The sequence below is a fragment of the Capricornis sumatraensis genome, chromosome X, assembly GCF_032405125.1.
Source record: "Capricornis sumatraensis isolate serow.1 chromosome X, serow.2, whole genome shotgun sequence".
NCBI lineage: Eukaryota > Metazoa > Chordata > Mammalia > Artiodactyla > Bovidae > Capricornis > Capricornis sumatraensis.
In genome coordinates, this window is record NC_091092.1 from 22,298,614 (window position 1) to 22,320,576 (window position 21,963).

At 32.9% G+C, this 21,963-nt stretch overlaps 1 protein-coding gene and 1 non-coding gene across 2 annotated transcripts in view; both read right to left on the reverse strand.

Annotated features, from left to right (window-relative positions):
- Positions 1–2,739: 2,739 nt before the first annotated feature.
- LRCH2 (leucine rich repeats and calponin homology domain containing 2) overlaps positions 2,740–21,963 on the reverse strand; it is a 110,101-nt gene continuing 90,877 nt past the window's right edge. The window contains exons 15-20 of the mRNA XM_068962810.1: positions 15,190–15,234; positions 10,809–10,866; positions 9,945–10,057; positions 9,635–9,772; positions 9,405–9,482; positions 2,740–2,859 (exon numbers count right to left, since the gene is read on the reverse strand). Of these exons, the coding sequence (XP_068818911.1) occupies positions 2,740–2,859; positions 9,405–9,482; positions 9,635–9,772; positions 9,945–10,057; positions 10,809–10,866; positions 15,190–15,234 (552 nt within the window). The remainder of the gene's footprint in view (positions 2,860–9,404; positions 9,483–9,634; positions 9,773–9,944; positions 10,058–10,808; positions 10,867–15,189; positions 15,235–21,963) is intronic.
- LOC138072092 (small nucleolar RNA SNORA35) lies at positions 12,654–12,782 on the reverse strand. Its single transcript, XR_011144242.1, has one exon. It is a non-coding gene; the product is annotated as a small nucleolar RNA SNORA35 (small nucleolar RNA).

Consider the following 21,963-nt stretch of genomic DNA (forward strand, 5'->3'; position numbering starts at 1 on the left):
TATTTTTCCATACTAGGGAACATAGACACAAGTTACCAAATACCTACAGAAAAAGGATGCTGTGATGTTAAGAGAAGAGGTAGAAAGGGGAAAAAAAGAAATCTCAGCCTTTAATTTTTGTGTTCAACTTTATACACAGTTTGCATCGGTAATATACATTTAGTGTTCCATTTATTTTTAAATGCATCAGAAAATCAATCATGATAGATCTGTGACCAATACAAACATTTCTGAATTCAAAAAATTCAGTTAGAAAAGTCAATAAACTAGCACTTCTGTAAAGATAATTATTAAACAATGGTAATGTACATTTACTCCTTATTTCAGTTCTAACATATCCAACATCACTTCTTTCTTGTGCCATACAGGAATAAAATTTAGCAGGAAGTAAGCTATCTACTGTATGTTTTAGGGCCTAATAAAATATTTTAGTTTGATTACTTAACGTTCTTCAAAACACAAATCCAATTCAAATAATGATAATCATTCCTTATTCAATAACTGGTGAAGTAAATATATAATAACCATAAAAACTATTTTGAATAAATTTTACGCTTACTCAAAAACTACTAAAAGAAATACATCAGAAACTTGGTATAATGTTTGCTTGGGGACTATGCTGTGAAACTGCCAGAGAAGTGTTCCTTTTGTCACTTAGTAAATAAAACTGCCATGGTATGGACCTCAGATAGACCCATCTTAAATGGAACTTTGCTTTATAATAAAGAATGTTACAGAGGTTCTGGTGTATTTTTTCTTTAAAGTAATAATTAATTGACAAGTAAGTGAAATGCAATAAGGAAATGGCCTATAATTTCACTAATATTTCAATGATACAAAACATGAAAATACTTGTAAAATAATTAACATCTAGACTAATTAACAAGAGGAATTCTACAGCATGATAACTATGAAAGCAGTATGAATGATTGCTGTAGCTTTTTAATGATCACTTTATTTGTAACACTGTCAAATTTTTACATTAAAAACTAATAACTAAGGTACATATTTGTAATTTCTTACTTTATTCCCAAGTTTTCACTAAAGAGAGATTTTTGTCAATGACTTTTTTTAGATCCAACTAAAAAATAACTAATTAGCTCAAATATTTAAAGTAATAAATTATCAATAATTTAATTTTTAAAACTTTTAGTCATAAAAAGCTTTAATTCTTTAAAAGCTCCGATTTGACCCTCAGGGAATGTAAAGAACACGTCTGTATCCTAAAGCCAAAACTTAATTATATGGCTTCATGCCAACAGATCAAAAAAAGTAGAGTTGCTCTTAAACCAATCCTTATTATATCATTTGGCACAATAGTTTTTACCTTTTTTATATATCATTGAAACACCCAGGCCAACATTTCTAGTAAGTTGCATCCATATTAAGAGGTAACAAGTGCAAATAATCACATACTTAAGATATGATACTTGCTTGACTACTACAAAAGTAATTATACTTAAGTTTTTCTATAGGAAACTGAGTTATTCATTACAGTAATGTTTTTGAAAAATTCCTGCACTACTAAAAATGTAAATTTATCCATCTTTAAATTAAACAAGGGCTTTATATAATAGTATGCTAATGAAAAGATTTATAGAGTGGTCTGTTATTTATTTCATCATGTTAATTGAGGATCAGTTAAGATTTACAGGATCCACAAATGGACATATTTTCTAATAAAAACCTACTCCTCAGCTGCTGCTCTCTGAATCTGAATATAACCAAAGGCAGCATACTGATGTAGTAACATTCCTGAAAGTCAAGACATAAACCCAAACTTTGGCAGTTTTATCAAAATCTCCTTGATAATTAAATACTCTGCTAGTTCTCAAAAACCTTACTGCTTTGTGTAACATTTTCAATACAGAAATAAAATACTCTTCAAATAATACATTTCAAAAGATGATTAAGTTTTGCAAAATTAAATAGTATAAATTAAGCATATTAACATCGTTTTTCTGACAACATGAAATAACCAGTTTAAGAAAACTGCAATGGACTAAATAAAAAACACAAATGTCACAATGTGAGGCACATTTATCCTCACATATTACTGAACTTACAAAATCTACTAAAATATTTTAAAATTCCATTATTACATTTAAAAAACTGCAAAAATGCTTAAGACTATAGGAGAGTCATGAATTACACAGGCACTTCACATGTAAACAATCTACAGTACAACTGAAAATATTTTGGCACCAACCTATAATACTAAAAGAATTCAATATAAAGCCAGAGTTCTGTAATTTCTACTCACTTTTTTCTATAAAACTAAGACCAAAGACTGAAGAAATTATGTATAAACTAGAATCACAAGTATATTAAATAACTCAAATATAGAATTAGTTTTAAATTGGTAAAAAAATGATTACCTTATCCAGATGTTTACCAGTATGCTATGATAAAAAAATTAAACCTAATGTGATTATTAAATTGAAATCACATTTTAAACAGTATTAATCTGATTATTGAAAAATAATCAAGATTATTAGCTAACTTAGTAAAAAGAGAATTTGAATTTATCAAAAACTCTTATTAAGTGGATCTAGTTTTCCCTCAAAAGAAGTTTGGGCAATTCAAAATTGAATTTTGATGTTTTAACATGATTTTTCTTAAATCTAAAGCTTGAATAATAAAATTATTTTTGACTAGACATCCTTATTCATAAATTTGAGATATCTGAAATCACTTCAAATAAATGAAACTAGACATTTAGGATTTTTTAATGTTATGTCAAGCCGTAGAAAGCTGAGATGCCTTGGTTGTAGGTAATTCAAGAAGAGCCTGAACTGTGACACCAACTTTCACAAGACCTCTTTCTTCCAAAATATGATGAGGCAAACAGAGTCTTTCCTGAAAAAACAAAACAAATGATATCTAAACATGTGTTTTTTAATAGTACAGCAAAACCTCAGTAAGTCAGAACTGAGTTTTTATAAAACTCCAGGTAAAAATTATACAATTCTAATAAAATAAACTTTAAGATGTCTGCTTCAATAGATTTTTATGGTATGGAATTCTATTTTATGGGCTGTATTTTTATCTGAGGTTGATCTGATCTACACAATAAGAAAATATTTTTAAGTGAGACGGCGGTGCTAGATGTTCCCTAAGCCCTTGTGCTAGAGCAGAAAGAGCACTATATTTCCAGCCAAGAGATCTAAGGGTCATATGGAGTACTAAAGGTACTAAAATTCCCTGAGATACTGTTTTTTCATCCTGAAAATGGAACTGTATGAGAAACAAATAGAAGAATCTATATATGGAGCATTTTAAACATTTTGTAACCTGCTCAGTCCTATACAAAACTAGCCACTCTGGTTCCTTCTATCAGTTCTTAGGTTCCATGGTCTGTGATGTATATAGCACTTCAGTACTTTTATTGTCATAAGATGACTTCCCTCCAGCTTCTAGTGATGTTGTGTTGCTTCTCAGTTCAAATAGTCTAGAATTTGATAAATAACAACTGTCTTCTCTTCTAAGTCATTATATATGTCATTTCTTCACAATTCTATGAGAAAGAAGGTTTAGAGACAACTTTGCATTAGGTTTCATTAGCCTTCAGTGATCCTCTTTTAACATTCTTAATGTTTCCAAGGGTTCTGTCTTCACCCTCTTCTCTTTCTATACTGTATTCTCTCCTTGGTATTCTCAAAGCCTAATCAAAATCACAAGGATTTTAATTGAAGATATGCATGAATGTGCACAGCATCAATAAATTTGGTAGCATTTTTTTGAAGAAATGATACAGTCCACTGCTTCAGTTGGAACACTCACTCATCTCAGGAAAATAAGCTAGAAGTGGATAGAGTAGACGGCAAACAGACCATTTATAGGTCCCATATGGTCCATGATTTGTTTTAGGTGACTAGCATAGTTGTTTTACAACATTACTTTTTTTAATCCAGTGTTTCTTGAAACATTGGAAACTTTGGCAAGATAAGGCCCCTAATCCCAATGAGTAACAACTATATCTTCCATCCTGATAATTTTCAAATCTTTATTTCCTGCCAAGATCTCTCTGAGCTCCAGATACAAACGTCAACTTGATACAGCCAAATGGATGTCCAACAGACATATCAAAATCAATATGTCCACAACAGAACTACTTCCTTAATAAATTAACTTTTCTGTCTGTATTCTATACCTCAGTCAGTAATACACTATTCAGTCTCTCTCAACATAAACCTGGGAATCATAATCGTGTTTCTTCCTTATTCCCCTGACTCAGTCATCAAATACTACTGATACTATCTCATTTATCAAAATAGTTCTCAAAAACTATCTTCTCACTCCATTTCTCTGCAACATTTATTGCCCCCCTAATATTTCGCTTGTTTATTCAAATAATCACCAACATATATCAGAAACTAAAAAAGGTTTCAAATCAATGGCATCAGCTCCCAGCTCAGAAACTAGAAAAAGCAGAGCAAATTAAACCAATGGTAAGCAGAAAGAAGGAAATAATCAAGGTGAGAGAGGAAACCAATAAAATTAAAAAACAAAATATTAGTGAAAAAAATCAATAAAACCAAACGTTAGTTCACTGAGAATTTTTTTTTTTTTAATTCGCAAAATCCCTAGCTAGATTAATCAGGAAAAAGAGAGAACAATACACGAATTAACAATATCAGGAATAAAAGAAGTGATGCCACAGGAGAGTCTACAAATACTAAAATGATAAAAAGGGGGACATTATAAACAACATTATAGCAACACGTTTGACAAACTAGATGAAAAGGACAAATTCTTTGAAAGACACCATATATGAAAGCTCATACAAGAAGAAATAGAAAATTAGAATAGCCCTATATTCATTAAAGAAATTGAAACTGTGGTTAAAAATTTTCCTACAAAGAAAACCCCCTGCCTAGATGGATTCAAAGTTCAATAATGACTGTGACTAAACATTTAATGAGTAAATAATATTAATTCTATCCATAATATTCAATAAAAGTGAAGAGTGGGGAATACTTCCTAACATGTTCCATGAGGTCAGCATTACCTTGACACCAAAACCAGACAAAAACTTTAAAAGAAAGAAAACTAACGAACAATAACCCTATTGATACAGATGCAAAAGGGCTAAACAAAATTTTAACAAATTGAATCCAACAACATAAAAATAGTAACAACAACAAAATCCATCATGACCAAGTGGGTTTGATCCCAGGAGTCCAGGTTTGAGTTAATATCTGAAAACCGACCAATGTAATTAACAATGCTGTGAAAGAAAAAAATGTTAACTCAGTAGATGTAGAAAAAGCACTTGACAAAATTCAACATTCATTCCTGGTAAGAACTCTCAGCAAACTAGAATCATGTATCTCACAAGGAACTTGTATCTGGAATATATAAAGAAATAATAAAAGGTGACTAATTCAATTAACAAATGAGCACAGGATTTGAAAAGACATTTCTCCAAAGAATATATACAAATAGTTAACAGGCACACAAAAAGATGACCAACATCATTAGCCATTAAGGAAAAGCTAATCAACATTTAAATTAAAAAATAAATAAAAAATTTAAAAAAACACACACAATGAGACCACTTCAGACCTCCTACTAGGATGACTAGAATCAAAAAGGTAGACAAGAATAATTGGTGAGGATGCAGAGAAATTAGAACCCACATACATTGCTTCTGTGAATGTAAACTGGAAAATAATTTAGTAGTTCCTCAAAAAGATAAACAGAGAGCAGATATAACAGATATAACCCAGCATAGAGCAACCATTTAACCTACCATATAACCTTGTTAACTAAGAGAATTAAAACAAGCATTCAAACAAAAACATGTTCATTAATGTTCACAGTAGCATTATTCATAATAAACAATGAGTGGAAACAGCCCAAATATCCATCAACTGATGAATGGTGAACAAAATGTGGTATATACATATAATGGACTATTACTCAACCCCAAAATATGAAGTACAGTCATGCCTCAGAGATAGTGAGACTCCAGTTCTAGACCACCAAAATAAAGCAAATATTGCAATAAAGTAAGTCACATGAATTTTTGTTTCCCAATGTATATAAAAGTTATATTTACATTATACTCTAGTCTCTTAGTGTGCAATAACATTACATCTTTTTTAAAAAACTTAATTAAAAATATCTTATTACTAAAAAATACTAATCATCATCTGACAGTGCAGGGTTGTCACAAACCTTGAATTCATAAAAAATGCTGTATTTGTGGTGCACAATAAAGTGAAGTGCAATAAACCTGAGTATGTCTGTACTGCTTTATGCTACAACATGGATAAACCTTGAGAGCATTATGCTAAATGAAAGAAGCCACACACAAAAGACCCCATATCATATGACATTATTAATATGTAATGTTAAGAATAGGCAAATTCATACAGATAAAAAAGAGGAGGGACTGCTAACAGCTAAGAGGTTTCTTTTGGGGTGATAAAAATATTCTACCCTTATTAATAGTTTGCTGTCCAACTCTGTGACTATACTAAAAACCATTGAATTATACACTTTAAATGGGTGAATTTTATGATATATTAAATATTTTTTAAAATAAAAAGCAATGTGTGTGCCCAGGCCTAAAAATAAGATAACTTCAATCCATACCTTTCAACATATATAAAAATTAACTAAAATTTGATTATAGACCTAAATGTAAAAACTAAGACCATAAAAATTCTAGAAATAAATATAGGAGAAAATCTTTGTGACCTTAATTTATGCAAAGATTTCTTTGGTTTGACACCAAAAGTACAATCACTTTTTTTAAATGACAAATTACAAAAAATATAAAATTTCTGCTCTTTGAGAAGATACTACAATGAGAATGAAAAGATAAGGCAAAGACTGGGGTACAGTATTTGTAAATCATATACTGTATCTAATAAAGGACTTGATCCACACATCCAATAAAGGACTTTATCTACAATTTATAAAGAACCTCAAACTCAGTAAGAAAACAACTCAAAAGATAGACAAAAGATTGGAACAAACACTTCATAAAAGTCATACAAATGGAAAATAAGACCTTTAAAAAATGATCAACATCATTAGTCTTCAGACAAATGGAAACTAAAACCACACTGACAAACTGTACATACCTATTAAAATGAATAAATTTAAAAAGACACTGACCGTATTGAATATTACTGAGGATGTGGAGGAACTGGAACTCTCCTACGCTGCTGATGGGAATGTAAAATGATATAACCACTTTGGAAAAGTTTTATACTCAATGTTAAGCATATAACTCCTGTATGTTCTAGCCATTCCACTCTTATGTGCCTACCCAAAATTAAAGAATGTATATATCCGAAGACTGGTACATAAATATTCATAGCAGCCTTATTTATAGTAGTCCCTAAAACTGCAAACAATCCAAATGGCCATCAACAAACGGGTCAATGGACTGACAAATTGTGATATATTCATATAATAAAATACTACACAATAATAAAAAGGAATGACCTTTTTATACATGCAATATTATGAGTCTTAGAATAGCTACACTGAGCAAAAGAAGCCAGAAAAAAAAAATCGTATATATTTTATCATTCCAGTTATATATAACTCCAGATGGAAAATGCAAACTAAACTATAATAACAGAAAACAGCTTTTAGCAGTTGACTAGAGGATTGCAAAGGGATAAAAGGAAACTTTTGAGGGTAATGGACATGTTCATTATCCTGACTATGGTAATGATTTCATGGTATATGCATATGTCAAAATTCATCAAACTGTATACTTATATGAACTTTATTGTATGTCAATTATACTTCAATAAAACTGTTAAAAATACAAAAATATCCTAAAAAATTAAATTTAAAAACTGACTATATATGATCATTTTCAAGTCAGGGAAAAACAAATTGAAGCTAAAAATAAAATCTCTCCTTTCGTTACCAATACCTAGAGAGTTTTGAAAATGAAAGCTGATGAGCCACCTTTATGGTGAGGATGGGTGAGTCACTAACTCTGTCATAGAACAAATAGGAGAAAGAAGATGAGAGCATGCTAAGTAGAATGGTTTTCATAAGACCTTTCCTGTCATTCTCCTTGCCTAATGTATAAAGAAAGTGTCAGGAGTAAGTTAGATTGTCTTTCATTTCATGTATAAGAACAGAAATAGAGAATATCCAAGTTAGAGGGTGGGTTCTGGAATTAGATCACTGAGGATCATAGTTTGCTTCCACTGTTTACTAAAGTTTTAGTAAAAGTAAAGTTTAGCAAACTTGGATAAGTTTTCTAAGCTCTCTGTGCCTCAGTTTCTTCATCTGTAAAATGTCATTCATTTAATAAATGTTGACTGAGAACCCCTCATCAAAAAACTCTTAAAAACTGACAAAACAGGAAAATATACACAATGCAATAACAAACTTGAAAAATAACCATCCTAATTTTTCTTTCTCACTAAGAGATTAAGAGTGAGTATAAAAAGAAAGAACTAACATAAAGATGCTTAGGAATTAAAATTTCAAAACATCATGTCAAGCATAGACAAGAAGTAACTAGCTTGCATATAGCTTCCAAATTAAACAGTAATTCAACTGATTCTCTCTATATAAATTATATTTATTCACTGGTAGAAAGAGGTTACAGTAGAATTTGTAAACCAGATTATTATGACACTATTGAAAAGAGAACTTAATAATCACAATATTTAAGTGTATCAAAACAACACATGGTACACCTTAAACTTACAAAATGTTATGTCAATGATATCTCAATAAAATATACTTTAAAAAATAAAAGGAAAAAAGTACAACTACATTGTGATCTGCTAACAATTCCAAGTCCTCTCAACGGTTCATCATGTTGTTAAGTTTATAATGTTATCAAAAAAGCTATATTTTGATTTTTCATTTTCATTATATATTTATAATATTGCTTTGTTAATTTAATACTATTACAATTATTACATAAAACATAAGCTAATTTCTACAAATGTCAGAAAAAGTTTATCCAGCGAGGTATTATCATAATGTTACTAAGATTTCCAAATTGACATTTTAAATAAAGTTTTAAATGTTGTTCACACTGAATGCAAATCTTTCAATCAGAGTCTATTCTTAGATTAAAGGAATCCAAATATCCTCTATCAGGAAAAATAAGAGTAGCAACAGCATCACAATCAACCTGTCATATGACCAGTAAGTTATGTTTATTCGATGATGTGCATGGTTAGTAAATTTTTCTACATATGTAGCTATTTTACAATTACTTTAAAAGCAGCTTAAAAATCATTCAATAGACAGCTTTTACATTTAAATATGGAATTCAGTAGAAGGTGAAAAGGAAGGTATTCATTTTCATGTTCAAAAAGCATTATTCATGCCTACTGTGAAGAAGCCAGTTTATATGTAATAAATTCATATTTAAATGATCATTTTGTTAGAAAAATAATTACCTGTGAGACACCCAACTTTTTACAAGCGTCAAGAAAGTTTTCTACATTTCTTCGACATTTCGCCATGCTAAGTTTAGGCTGTAAAGTAAGAAAAATTGCATATTTTCAGGTATATTTGTACAAAACTTATAAAAACTGAAAATTATATTTATTGAAGAATATTATTTAAAGATTGTTTCAAGCAGCTTTATCTTCCTTTAGAGAACTAACACACTGTAGCCAAAACTTACCACTGCTGGTGATGGCACATGAATACTAGCTACAGAGCGTGGCCTTATATGATTGGCTAAATGGCAAAGAACAACCCCATCCATCAGTGCAGCTCCTATGTCATCAGGCAAAATTACTTTTAACCTGGATTCAAGATTCTGTAAAAGAAACGGGTATAAATCACAGACATTCTATTTAAATATATATGTATACAACTAATCATTACATAATCTAAAATTTTAAAGAGTACTGAAAATAATATATTCTTTTTTAATTATCCAAGTTAAACCCATTTCTATAAAGCAGACCTGAAAGGTCAATGTGACTTACATTGCGAAGCTGTCTTATTTGTTCTCGCTCTTCCCGTAGATGTTCCATCTTTCTTCTCATTGTAAAACCTGGATCTGCTGCCCCATATTCCTGGCGAGATGAGCGGATGAAAGCTATAAAAACAGAAATTTCCTAGCTTATTACAAAGCTGATCGGAAGGATCAACCATCGGCGGGGAAAGAGGCATGATACAAAGAACTAGAACAAAATGACATAAAGCACTTTCACTATTAATGAATTCTAATTTTTTTTTTTACAGAATATAATTGAAATTACTTATCTGCATAATTGAAAACAACAGGGAAGACAAGTGTAACAACTGCTACCACCTACAGATGTTCTTACTTGAACATATGTTATTAGAAACATGATCCAGGTTAAGAAATCAGCCTTTATTATCTTTAAAGAAATAGGAAATTATTCTTGAAGATCAATACAGTTATTCAGGAATAAAAACTATAATTCAATACCTTGCCAAGTAACATGGATCCATTTTCTTTTGGGCTTGCCAAATGCGAAAAGATCCCTTTTTAAAACCACAATATAATGGAGTGCTATAATTTCAAACAGTGTTTGGTCTGCTGGCAGAGTGGTCATTCTAATAGCAGTCACAGTAGAGTAGAAATAAGACTGCAGTATATCTAAGGCAAAAAGCTGAGGTTTCAGGAGCTTGAAGGTAAAGAGGAAGAAAGAAATGGGGAATGGGAATTGGAAAGACAAATAAGGTTAAGAGAAAATTACTTTTAGGAGAGGGGAAAGAATGAATCTACGTGTACTTAAAACTAAGGAATCAATCCCATTTAAGCTGAGAAACTCTAGTTTTGTATATAACCAATAGATTGTATTAGCAGAATATATATTTACCTGATCTAGGCTTCAAGCCAAAGGGACCATGTGAAAAAACATCAGTTCTATCATACTCCTAAAAACAAAAAACAAATAAAATCTTTTTTCTTTCAAAATAAAATAGTTATATTCATGCCAATTTTGAGAAGTATTTTTTTTCCATAATTAGTGGAGTAGAGAAAGGTAAACTGCAGTTTAATTCAAACAGATAATGTTTCATTTTTAAAAGGTCTACAAATATTTGCTAATTAACTTCTCTCTTAGTATAAGGGAAATGAAAGTTATTGAAGTGAATCAAATAAACATATACTCTTTCTTTTAATGAAGAACCAGATTAAAGTCTCCTGAAAAATGGAAAAAAGTTTCAATGAAAAGATAAGTGAAATTAGTGACATTTACTTACTATCTACTATGGACTTGACCCTTAGTGGATAATCTGAGGCAAATATACACATTCAAACTAACAGTGGCTGCAGAGTGATAGAGAATAAAGCATTATTTCTTCTATCTGAATTCACATTATTTCAAAGTGCTTTCAAACAGTAGTGTACTGTGAAAAGAAACGTGGTATATTTAAAAAATCTGAACTTAGAGTCAGAAAGTTTAGACTAAGTTTTAAGCAAAACATTTAATTTTTCTGTAACTATCCTTTCACCTTTAAAATAGGCTGCTGTAAAAATTAACTGAGATAACTAAAAGAAAGCACTTTGTAAATTATAAAATGGAAAGATAATGCAATTTTAATAGCATCTTATTTAATCTGTACAACAACTATGAAGTTGTTAGAGTTTGGGCTTCAGTCACTCCTTTACCATTTATTGACTGAAGTCTTTAGGAAAACTTATCACTCTTGAGCTGTAAAAGGATGAGGATAATACCCAGCTAGTGGGACTGCTCTTAGGTTTAAATGTATAGGCAAGCACTTTGTTAATAGTAAAGCACTATACTAATTGTTTTTACCATTTTCCTTTCACTGATGAAACTGAAACAATCAGCATTCTGGTGACTGTCTTAATTTTCTGATTAACATGGGATAAGCAATTCAAGTTGAACATCAGCTGAGCTACCAAAACACATGCTCACCACCTATCTATCCACAAGCCTGTTTGTCTTGATTATTTCAGTTAAAGTACTATGAATTTCCAGACAAAAATTTAGTTTATCCAAATGTAAGGAAAATGTGTTACAAAAGCAATATAATTTGAGAAAATTGGCACTGATCCTCTTCTTATTGAGCATAGATCATAAAATCACAAAAAATCTAAGAAAATAAGTTATCACCTACATTTGTTATAACTGAAAGTAAAAGAAAGGATTTACAAAAGCATGTGACAGAGACGAATTTTAGCATATCCTAATTTAAACTGTTTTGAAAAAAGAATGTAAACCAGTTTACCTGCCATATAAGTAATTTAGAAACATGTTTAGAAAACTAATGTCCATCCAAGTCCATCTTAAAGTTTTATAATGCAACTGACCCAAAACAATACACAAACAATTCTGGCTTTAAAAAAATCTAATACCACCTATATAAAATGAAATACTGTCTAATTAACCAAAATTATATTGTGATTTTGGATTATCCAAATATTTAGACAAAGTCCTGAATTCACCAAATAAATAAAAAATCATCTATTTACTAATGCCAGTACAGTTTTAGAATACTAAGTAATCTGAAGTAAAAGAGCTATTGTTTCGAATTTTTAAAATTTATCTCATAACATATTAAAAGCAACAAGTTTAACTAAATTAGAAGAGTCAATCATTCAAACCAAAAGAATATTTGGTTGAGATCTCAGAAACTCTTAACTTTCATCTACCCCTTTTCCCCATGGCCCCTCCTTAGGTCTAAGATGCTAGGAAAAGTGTACCCTCTTGTCGATAGGAACAACCCACTACAGGGATGTTTCTCGTGGAAAAAGGAAGTTTTTCTTGCATTGCTTTCAGACCTAATTGGTTATGAGAAAAACCAAAGGCCATTGCACAATGCTGAAGTATTTTTTTCAAATTTAAAATCTGAAAGCTACTCTTGTCATTTATTTCAAAATATGGATGAATTATAAAACATAAAAAATTTATAAAGTGAATTATTTCATGTGATCTATAGGCATTTTTCAATAAGTAATTTAAGTGATATTCATTATGAATATTTGTACCAAAACATGGTGTTCTTAGAAGTTTTTGTAGGCTAGTTTTGTACAAATTAACCTACTATGGATTTTTAAATATGGGCGAATAAACTACATTTACAAAAGAAAGATGAGATTAGAGAGAAGCGACAAAGAAAACCTATGTAAACACATTTAAAAAACAGAACTTGTACCTCAGATGATACTGGCGATTGTGGTGACATATTAGCATTATCACTGTCTTGCTAAAATATAAAAATAAAAACATGAAACATGAAATTAAAATATGAATGATGATTCAGACATGCAAAAGGAAAACTGAAACTACTAAAGAAGGATCTGGAAAATACCATCCACCACCTTGCCAAAATGTGGTCTGTAGACCAGTAGCATCAGCATCTTCTGGAAGCTTGTTAGAAATGCAGAATCTCAGGCCCCACCCAAGACCTACTGAATCAGAATCTGTATTTCAGTAAAATCCCCAGGTGATTCATAAGCAATTTAGAGTTTATAAGTAGTGTCTACTTACATCAAATATTTTCTTACAAGTTTATTTCCTTTAAATATTACTAATGAAAAACCTTTCTATATTTCTTAGAAAATAGCTACAATTTAAGATTAATTCCTGATAAGAAATGGCAGCAATATATTCTAATGTGAGACAGACACATGGAAGCATGCAAATATTCCATCACCCCAAATAATAACATTTACCTGGAAAATTACGTTTATCTAATAAAAGCTTAGAAATAATGACAAAGAACTGAACTGCATAAAATACTACTAAATGGTTCATGTTTTTCCTCAATGACTACTACTAAACAAATACAAAAATCTTAACATTTAACCTTGAATATACATACAAGATAAAGTATACATTCATCATCAACAAATGATTACTGACTGTCTACTATATGTCAGACACTGGTGCTAGACCCTGGGAATATTGAAACTTAGTAAAATATCATTCACTCAAGGATCTCTCAGCCTACGGGGGGAAATAGATTCATTTACAGAAGTAATTCAAACTTCTCAGAACAATAATAGAGCTATGCATGACATATTATTAGGCACAGATAAGGGATACTTGGGGAAATGGTGGGGCTGATAAGTAAAGGCAAGTTTCCTGAGAAACTAAAAACTGAGTAGATGTTTAACAATATTTCAAGATGAGAGGACAAGGACAAAGGCACAGAAACAATAAATGTAAGGATGAGTGCAGAAAACCTTGTGCTGTGCTGTGTTTAGTAGAAAACCTTGTAGTTCTGTATTTTTGAAGAGTATGGTGAAAGGAAGGTAAATCGTGAATTGAGGCTGATGTGGGAAGCCAAAGCTTGATCAAGAAGAACCCTAAATTTACCTTTTAAGTGATGAGGAGACAGAGAAGGTTTCTAAGCAAGGGAATGGCCTGATCATATTTGCGTTCTTTGAAACAATCATTGGCAGCAGAGAGGAAAATGGATTGGAGAAAGGGAGAAGATTAAGTATGCTACTGCAGTAGTATAGGCCAGAAATGATAAGGGCTTGTGCCAGAGCAGAAATGCAGGTGGGGAATGTATTCAAAATATTTCTGTATCCAGAAAAAAAGAGAGTAGGTTTTGGTAACTGATTAGATATTGAAGCATGCAGGACCCAAGTGGATTAAACATAAAAAGGAACAAAGAAATCATCCAAGCTGAACCTCAAACCTACAGTACAACACACACTTTTTGGGTGATTCCATATCTTAAAATTAAAAGAGTTTTTATAAGTCCTCCCAAGTATTCAACATCAAATTAATTACCAATCTGTCCAAACTAAAGTACATAGAGTTACTTAAGTATTTATGGTGATGAGACTGTATCATTTCAAAAATGCCAGGCTGATGTACAAGTTAAAATGATGAGGTAGAAAAATTTATAGTAATTCTCAAACTGTAGAAATCTAATTTTAAATGTTAAAATAGTATACAGAGTTGTGAAAAGAATTAGTAAGTTTCAAAGGAAAAATCTCAATTGACCACCATGCTGATTTAAGAAGATAAAATATGCAAGAATTTTAGTTACAGTTTTAATATGAATGTTAATAAAATTCTAAGACCAAACTACTAAGAACATGTGGAAATTATATAATCAAATTAATACCAGTCTAATCATGCTAATTTTTTTATTATTGGAGAAAATCCACACATTAAATCAATAACAAGATGGATTATATTTTACCCTGATTGAGCCAATTACATATGAAAATAAATGTTTTAAATAATTGTTAATATTACCCTCTTTTCTCACCTCATTGTTTTCATTGCCACTTGAACTCTTCCTTGATGATTTATACTGAAAAATATTTAAAACACATACTTTATTTTTCCTTAGACATGAAATTTTCTAACTAGTAAATTATATATAAGGTTTATTCACATTTTGATACTTTTAAATTATCTAAATTACATGTAAAATGTAAACTGTATGTAAATATCTTTAAACTGTTTAATTTCATAACCATTTTAAACAGTCCTACTACTATAATAGCTAACACAAGTAATACTTTCTACATGCAAGGCATTGTTCTAAGTACATACATCAAGTAACATTTATTTCCTAAACCAATCTATTTCCCATTCATTCAGGTTTGCTGAGTCTTGTCTTAAATCCTCCTTTTTCTTAATCCACTATATACAAAACATCAGGTCAGTTCTTTCTGAAAAGTCTCTCAGACTTCTGAATTCTCTCAACTGTTAAACTATTAGTCTATTCTAGGCCTTATTACCTCATGCTTAGTCTGCAATCTTACCATTCAAAAATGTCATTCATTTTTAAGAAACCTATTGATTTTAGGTTAAGAAATACTACATTACATGTATATATTGACTATACAATAATAGTAACAGTGATAATAGCTAACACTTATACTAGTGCTTACTATTAATATATACTTTGCACTGACTGAAGTGTCTTGTATGTATGGACCCACTTAATCTTAACAACTCTGAGGTAAATACGATTATCTCCATTTTATACAAGGAACAGAGGTAATATGCTTAATATCACAAATGCTGGAATGTAAAAAGTGCTTTTACTAGGATCAATAATCAAGGAAATACAGTTTTGACACATGGAATCTGGTCTCATCACTTCATGGGAAATAGATGGGGAAACAGTGGAAACAGTGTCAGACTTTATTTTTGGGGGCTCCAAAATCACTGCAGATGGTGATTGCAGCCATGAAATTAAAAGACGTTTACTCCTTGGAAGAAAAGTTATAAAAAGAGAGCATACTGAAAAGCAGAGACATTACTTTGCCAACAAAGGTCCATCTAGTCAAGGCTATGGTTTTTCCAGTGGTCATGTATGGATGTGAAAGTTGGACTGTGAAGAAAGCTGAGTACCAAAGAATTGATGCTTTTGAACTGTGGTGTTGGAGAAGACTCTTGAGAGTCCCTTGGACTGCAAGGAGATCCAACCAGTCCATTCTAAAGGAAATTAGTCCTGGGTGTTCATTGGAAGGACTAATGCTGAAGCTGAAACTCTAATACTCTGACCACTTCATGCGAAGAGTTGACTCATTGGAAAAGACTCTGATGCTGGGAGGGATTGAGGGCAGGAGGAGTAGGGGACGACAGAGAATGAGATGGCTGGATGCCATCACTGACCCGATGGACGTGAGTTTGAGTGAACTTCGGGAGATGGTGATGGACAGGGAGGCCTCGCGTGCTGCAATTCATGGGGTCGCAAAGACTCAGACACGACTGAGTGACTGAACTGAACTGAACTGAACTGAAAGTTCTTCTGATTCTGCCATCACAGAAATTTTCCTGCAAATCAGTGGTAGATTGACCTTTTTCAAAACACTAACTCTTCTACTGAAAAAAAAACTAACTTTCCAATTATGTCCAGATTTCTCTGCTGGCATTCAAGGTTCTATTTAAAGCCCCCTTTACTTATGCAGAATTATCTTCCAAAACTGTTCGAAAAACAGCTAACCTACCTGGTAACTCATCCACAAACTGGAGGATGAACAGTATCAGGGATTATAAACATAAGACCTAAATTCCTCTACTGTCTCTCCTGTGGCTTACAAAAACTATCAGTAATCTACCAAGGTGTTCTTGGCAGCCAATCCCAGACAAAGCCTCAATACACTTTCAACCCAGTGTTCCAGATAGCCATCAAACAGAGCTGGCATGTGTGAATTAACCTATTTTCCACCCTTAAGCATGATGTCACTGATGGCACTTGTTCTATTTCAATAATAGAGTGACACCTGAAGAGTGAACACCAGGACCCCAAGAAAGCATCAGTCATAATATTGAAGGAGAAGAAACTCATGGACGTCAAAACAGGGGCACTGCCCAAGCTTGTTACTGCTGCAAGATTTCACCTCTAAAGGCACTGTTGAAGAGTTTCAAAAAGGTATTACAGAAAGGTTTTCAAAAAGGTATTACAAGCATGTCACTGGAGTTTCTATGCTTACATGCTTTTCAACTACTGCCTTTCTTAAAAGGAACTCAAACATGAGCAGTTATAGAAGTACCCACTGAAGAGGACACAGTCTGCATTCCTGACTGTGACTACCTTTGCCCAAAAGCCCTGATCTTTACTGAATCCTTTCATATTTTAATTGAGAATTAACACCTGATAAAAGATGACTAGTAGAAAAACAAACCAAACACAAAAGAATGACATTTTAGTAAATAATAAGCTAATTAAGTCTGGAGAAATACATACAGAAATTTGTATGCAGGTCAAGAAGCAACAGTTAGAACTGGACATGGAACAACAGACTGGTTCCAAATCAGGAAAAGAGTACGTCAAGGCTGTATATTGTCACCCTGTTTATTTAACTTATATGCAGAGTACATCATATGAAATGTCAGGCTGCATGAAGCACAAGCTGGAATCAAGATTGCCAGGAGAAATATCAATAACCTCAAATATGGAGATGACACCACCCTTATGGCAGAAAGCGAAGAACTAAAGAGTCTCTTGATGAAAGTGTAAGAGAAGAGTGAAAAAGTTGGCTTAAAGCTCAACATTCAGAAAACTAAGATCATGGCATCTGGTCCCATCACTTCATGGCAAATAGATGGGGAAACAATGGAAACAGTGACAGACTTTATTTTCTTGGGCTCCAAAATCACTACAGATGGTGACTGCTGCCATGAAATTAAAAGATGCTTGTTCCTTGGAAGAAAAGCTATGACCAACCTAGACAGCATATTAAAAACCAGAGACATTACTTTGCCAACAAAGGTCCGTCTAGTTAAAGCTATGGTTTTTCCAGTAGTCATGTATAGATGTGAGAGACGGATCATAAAGCTGAGCACTGAAGAATTGATGTTTTTGAACTGGGGTATTGGAGAAGACTCTTGAGAGTCCCTTGGACCGCAAGGAGATCCAACCAGTCAATCCTAAATGAAATCAGTCCTGAATACTCATTGGAAGGACTGATGCTGAAGCTGAAACTCTGATACTTGGGCCATCTCATGCGAAAAAGTGACTCATTGGAAAAGACCCTGATGCTGAGAAAGATTGAAGGCAGGAGAAGGGGACGCCAGAGGATGAGATGGTTGGATGGCATCACTGACTCAATGGAAATGAGTTTGAGTAAGCTCCAGGAGTTTGGTGATGGACAAGGAAGCCTGGCAAGCTGCAGTCCATGGGGTCGCAAAGAGTTGGACCCAACTGAGCGACTGGACTGAACTGAACTGAAGTCTGGAGAAGGGTATGGCAATCCACTCCAGTTCTTGTCCGGAGAATCCCATGGACAGAGGAGTCTGGCGGGCTATAGTCCGTGGGGTCGCAAAGAGTTGGGCACGACTGAGTGAATAACACACACATACACACACACTAATTAAGTATACACTCTGTGGCAAGTACTGTTTTAAGCACTTTAGATTATTCATTGAATAATTCATTATTCATTAAATAATTCATTATTCATTAAATAATTCAGTAGCTACAATAATCCTGTGAAGGAAGATACCAAAAGAGTCATTTGAAGAAAAAACAAAAATAATAAGCTCAGAAAGATTAGGTAATTTACCAAATTTACCAAATCACTCAATTAGATATCTAAGTGAGAACTGGAACCAAAGTGGTTTGATTTCTGAGGACAAGGCTCTTAACCACTGTGCTATACTCTCATCCCTAAATCCTCAATGATTAGTAGGGATTTTTCAGGAATAAGAAAATGAGCATGCTCAGAAGAAGGAGAGCACAAAGGACAAAAAGTTCAGCCTAGGAAAAAGTCAAAGAGTTGCTAATGAGACTGTGTCAGGTAACAGAACTTAGGTAAAGATGGACATGATGCTTTCAAAAAGTCCATATTTTGTTATTGCTAATGAGGAGCCAATAAAGAATTTTAAGCCAGGGATTTCTCTACAACCTGTGAAACTAGAGAAAGTGGAACCATTAAGAAGTTGTTATTAACACAACTGCCAATAAAAGAAAGAATATGGGTTCCAACACAAGCAAGGGCAGTAGATATGGAGAAGAGGTAATGAACTGGAGAAAGATGTATAGTTAGCATTCTGGTGAACAACTAGGTGAGGAGAAAGAAAGAGAGCAAGATCAAGGAAGACTGAGGTACAGAGCTTAGAAAACTCGGTGGGTAATACTGCTATTAACTAAAATAAAGAATAGAGAGGAGGAGCAAGTTCCATGGTGGTGGGATGGGACAGGGAGACACGATGAATATGAAACACATGGTATCCAGACAATTAGAAACACAGGTACAGAGACAAGTGAAAAAAAGTTATGAGATGTAAATTTAGACCCAGGAGAATATGAGACATCTGAAATCATAAAAGCTTCAGAGAGAGTAAGGAAAGAGGATGAGACCCTAAAAGCAAGTAGGAGAAAAATCAGAAGAAAAGTTAGCCAGGAGTATCAAAAAGAAAAAAGAAGAATCGGGGAAGGAAAATGAGGAAGAAACCAAGCAAGGGGTTTTGAGAAGAAAGAGGTCTCATCACTGTCAAACGCTAAACTGAATTTTGCCATTAGTAGGTATGTTACGCTCCAGTGAGGCTATTTCGGAGAAGGCAATGGCACCCCACTCCAGTACTCTTGCCTGGAAAATCCCATGGACGGAGGAGCCTGGTAGGCTGCAGTCCATGGAGTTGCTGAGAGTCGGATAGGACACGACTGAGCGACTTCACTTTCACTTTTCACTTTCATGCATTGGAGAAGGAAATGGCAACCCACTCCAGTGTTCTTGCCTGGAGAATCCCAGGGACAGAGGAGCTTGGTGGGCCGCCATCTATTGGGTCGCACAGAGTCAGACACGACTGAAGCAACTTAGCAGCAGCAGCAGCAGCAGCAGTAGTGAGACTATTTTAATAGAGAAATAGAAGTAAAAGCTGCACTGCAGTGAGTTAAGTGAAGTGAAAGTCGCTCAGTTGTGTCCGACTCTTTGAAACCCCATGGACTGTAGCCTGCCAGGGTCCTCTGTCCATGGAATTCTCCAGGCAAGAATACTGAAGTGGGTTGCCATTCCCTTCTCTAGGTGATCTTCCCAACCTAGGGATTGAACCCAGGTCTCCTGCATGGCAGGCAGATTCTTTATCGTCTGAGCCACCAGGGAAGTCCAAGAATAATGGAGTGGGTAGCCTATCCCTTCTCCAGGAGATCTTCGCAACCCAGGGATCAAACTGGGGTCTTCTGCATTGCAGGTGGATTCTTTACCAGCTGAGCTACCAGGAAAGCCCACAGTGAGTTAAGGAGTGATTAAAAACTGCGGATCTAGCAAAGGTAAGTTTGGTCCCAGAAGAAAGCAAAGAAACAAGGCAACAGCTGTTCGGGAATCAGGGATAATGGTAGAGGTCTGAGCACATTTATAAGATGGAAGGTAAAGAGACAGGACATAGAAGAGTGAGCAGATAATTGATAAAGGAAAGAAACAGAGGATGATGCAGTCAAAAACTTGATGAGACTTGTATTATTGTTACTCAAGTACTATTCCAATTTAAAATATCCATTATACACAAAAACTTAGAAAGATACTTGTTTTGCATTACTGTACATATTTAAATATCCTAAAACTCAAATCTGAATATATACATAGATTTAAAATATTCTGTAAGTCCAAATTGTTACTAATTCACCTCAGCTGTCCTCAATTAATATTAGTTTGAAAAACTGAAGTTTCATTAATTCTAAATTCAAATACTATACAATAAAGGCCTATTTAGGAAACAAAGATTACTTCGTTCATCTCTGAAGCTCATATTAACTTCACAGGAAAGACAGTACTTGTGCACAAACTGACTCTGCTTTATCACAAAAGTAACGAGATACATTTGAAGACAAATATATTTGGCATTTAAATAAATCAAATAATCCTTCATGTTGATGTATGGCAAAACCAATACAATATTGTAAAGTAATTAGCCTCTAATTAAAATAAATAAATTTATATTAAAATAAATAAATAAAATTATGTTAAAAAAACTAATTTAGCATAGTTATCTAGTGTTTTTAACTTTATTTAGAAAAGAATCATCAAATGCATTTAGAAATTTGTATTGTCATTCCTGCAAGAAATGAAAGCTACTAATTTACATTGAACATTATCAAAAAAAGGTTAAATTTTCATACTTTGTTTATATACTAACACATTTCTCTAAGATTTTCTTTTTTAAGGTAATGTATTTTCTGGAATATCTTTACTTTGAGAAATGCAGTGATTTTATTTCAGTAACAATGACGTTAAATTTTATTTACTAGAATTGTAATCTGAACAAGGGTGGCCAAGAGTCTAAAAGAGTTAACATAACTCTCCTACAATGATCTACTTACTCATATAGTTTGACCTAAATTATCTTCTTAATTACATCATCTGGCCAATTATGTTGGAACATTTTTTAATTTCATTTCAGGGGCTTACCTGAAAAACATACCTCCCCAAACCAGTCCCAGCAACTAAGAAACCGGAGAGCTAGAGTTTACACACACACATTTTCAATAAATCTCCTAAATAACAGCATCATGAATAATTTATCATGGGACACAAACAAAGAAATCCTGTGGTTCAGTCATTTATATGTGCTGGGGTAAAGGTGCACA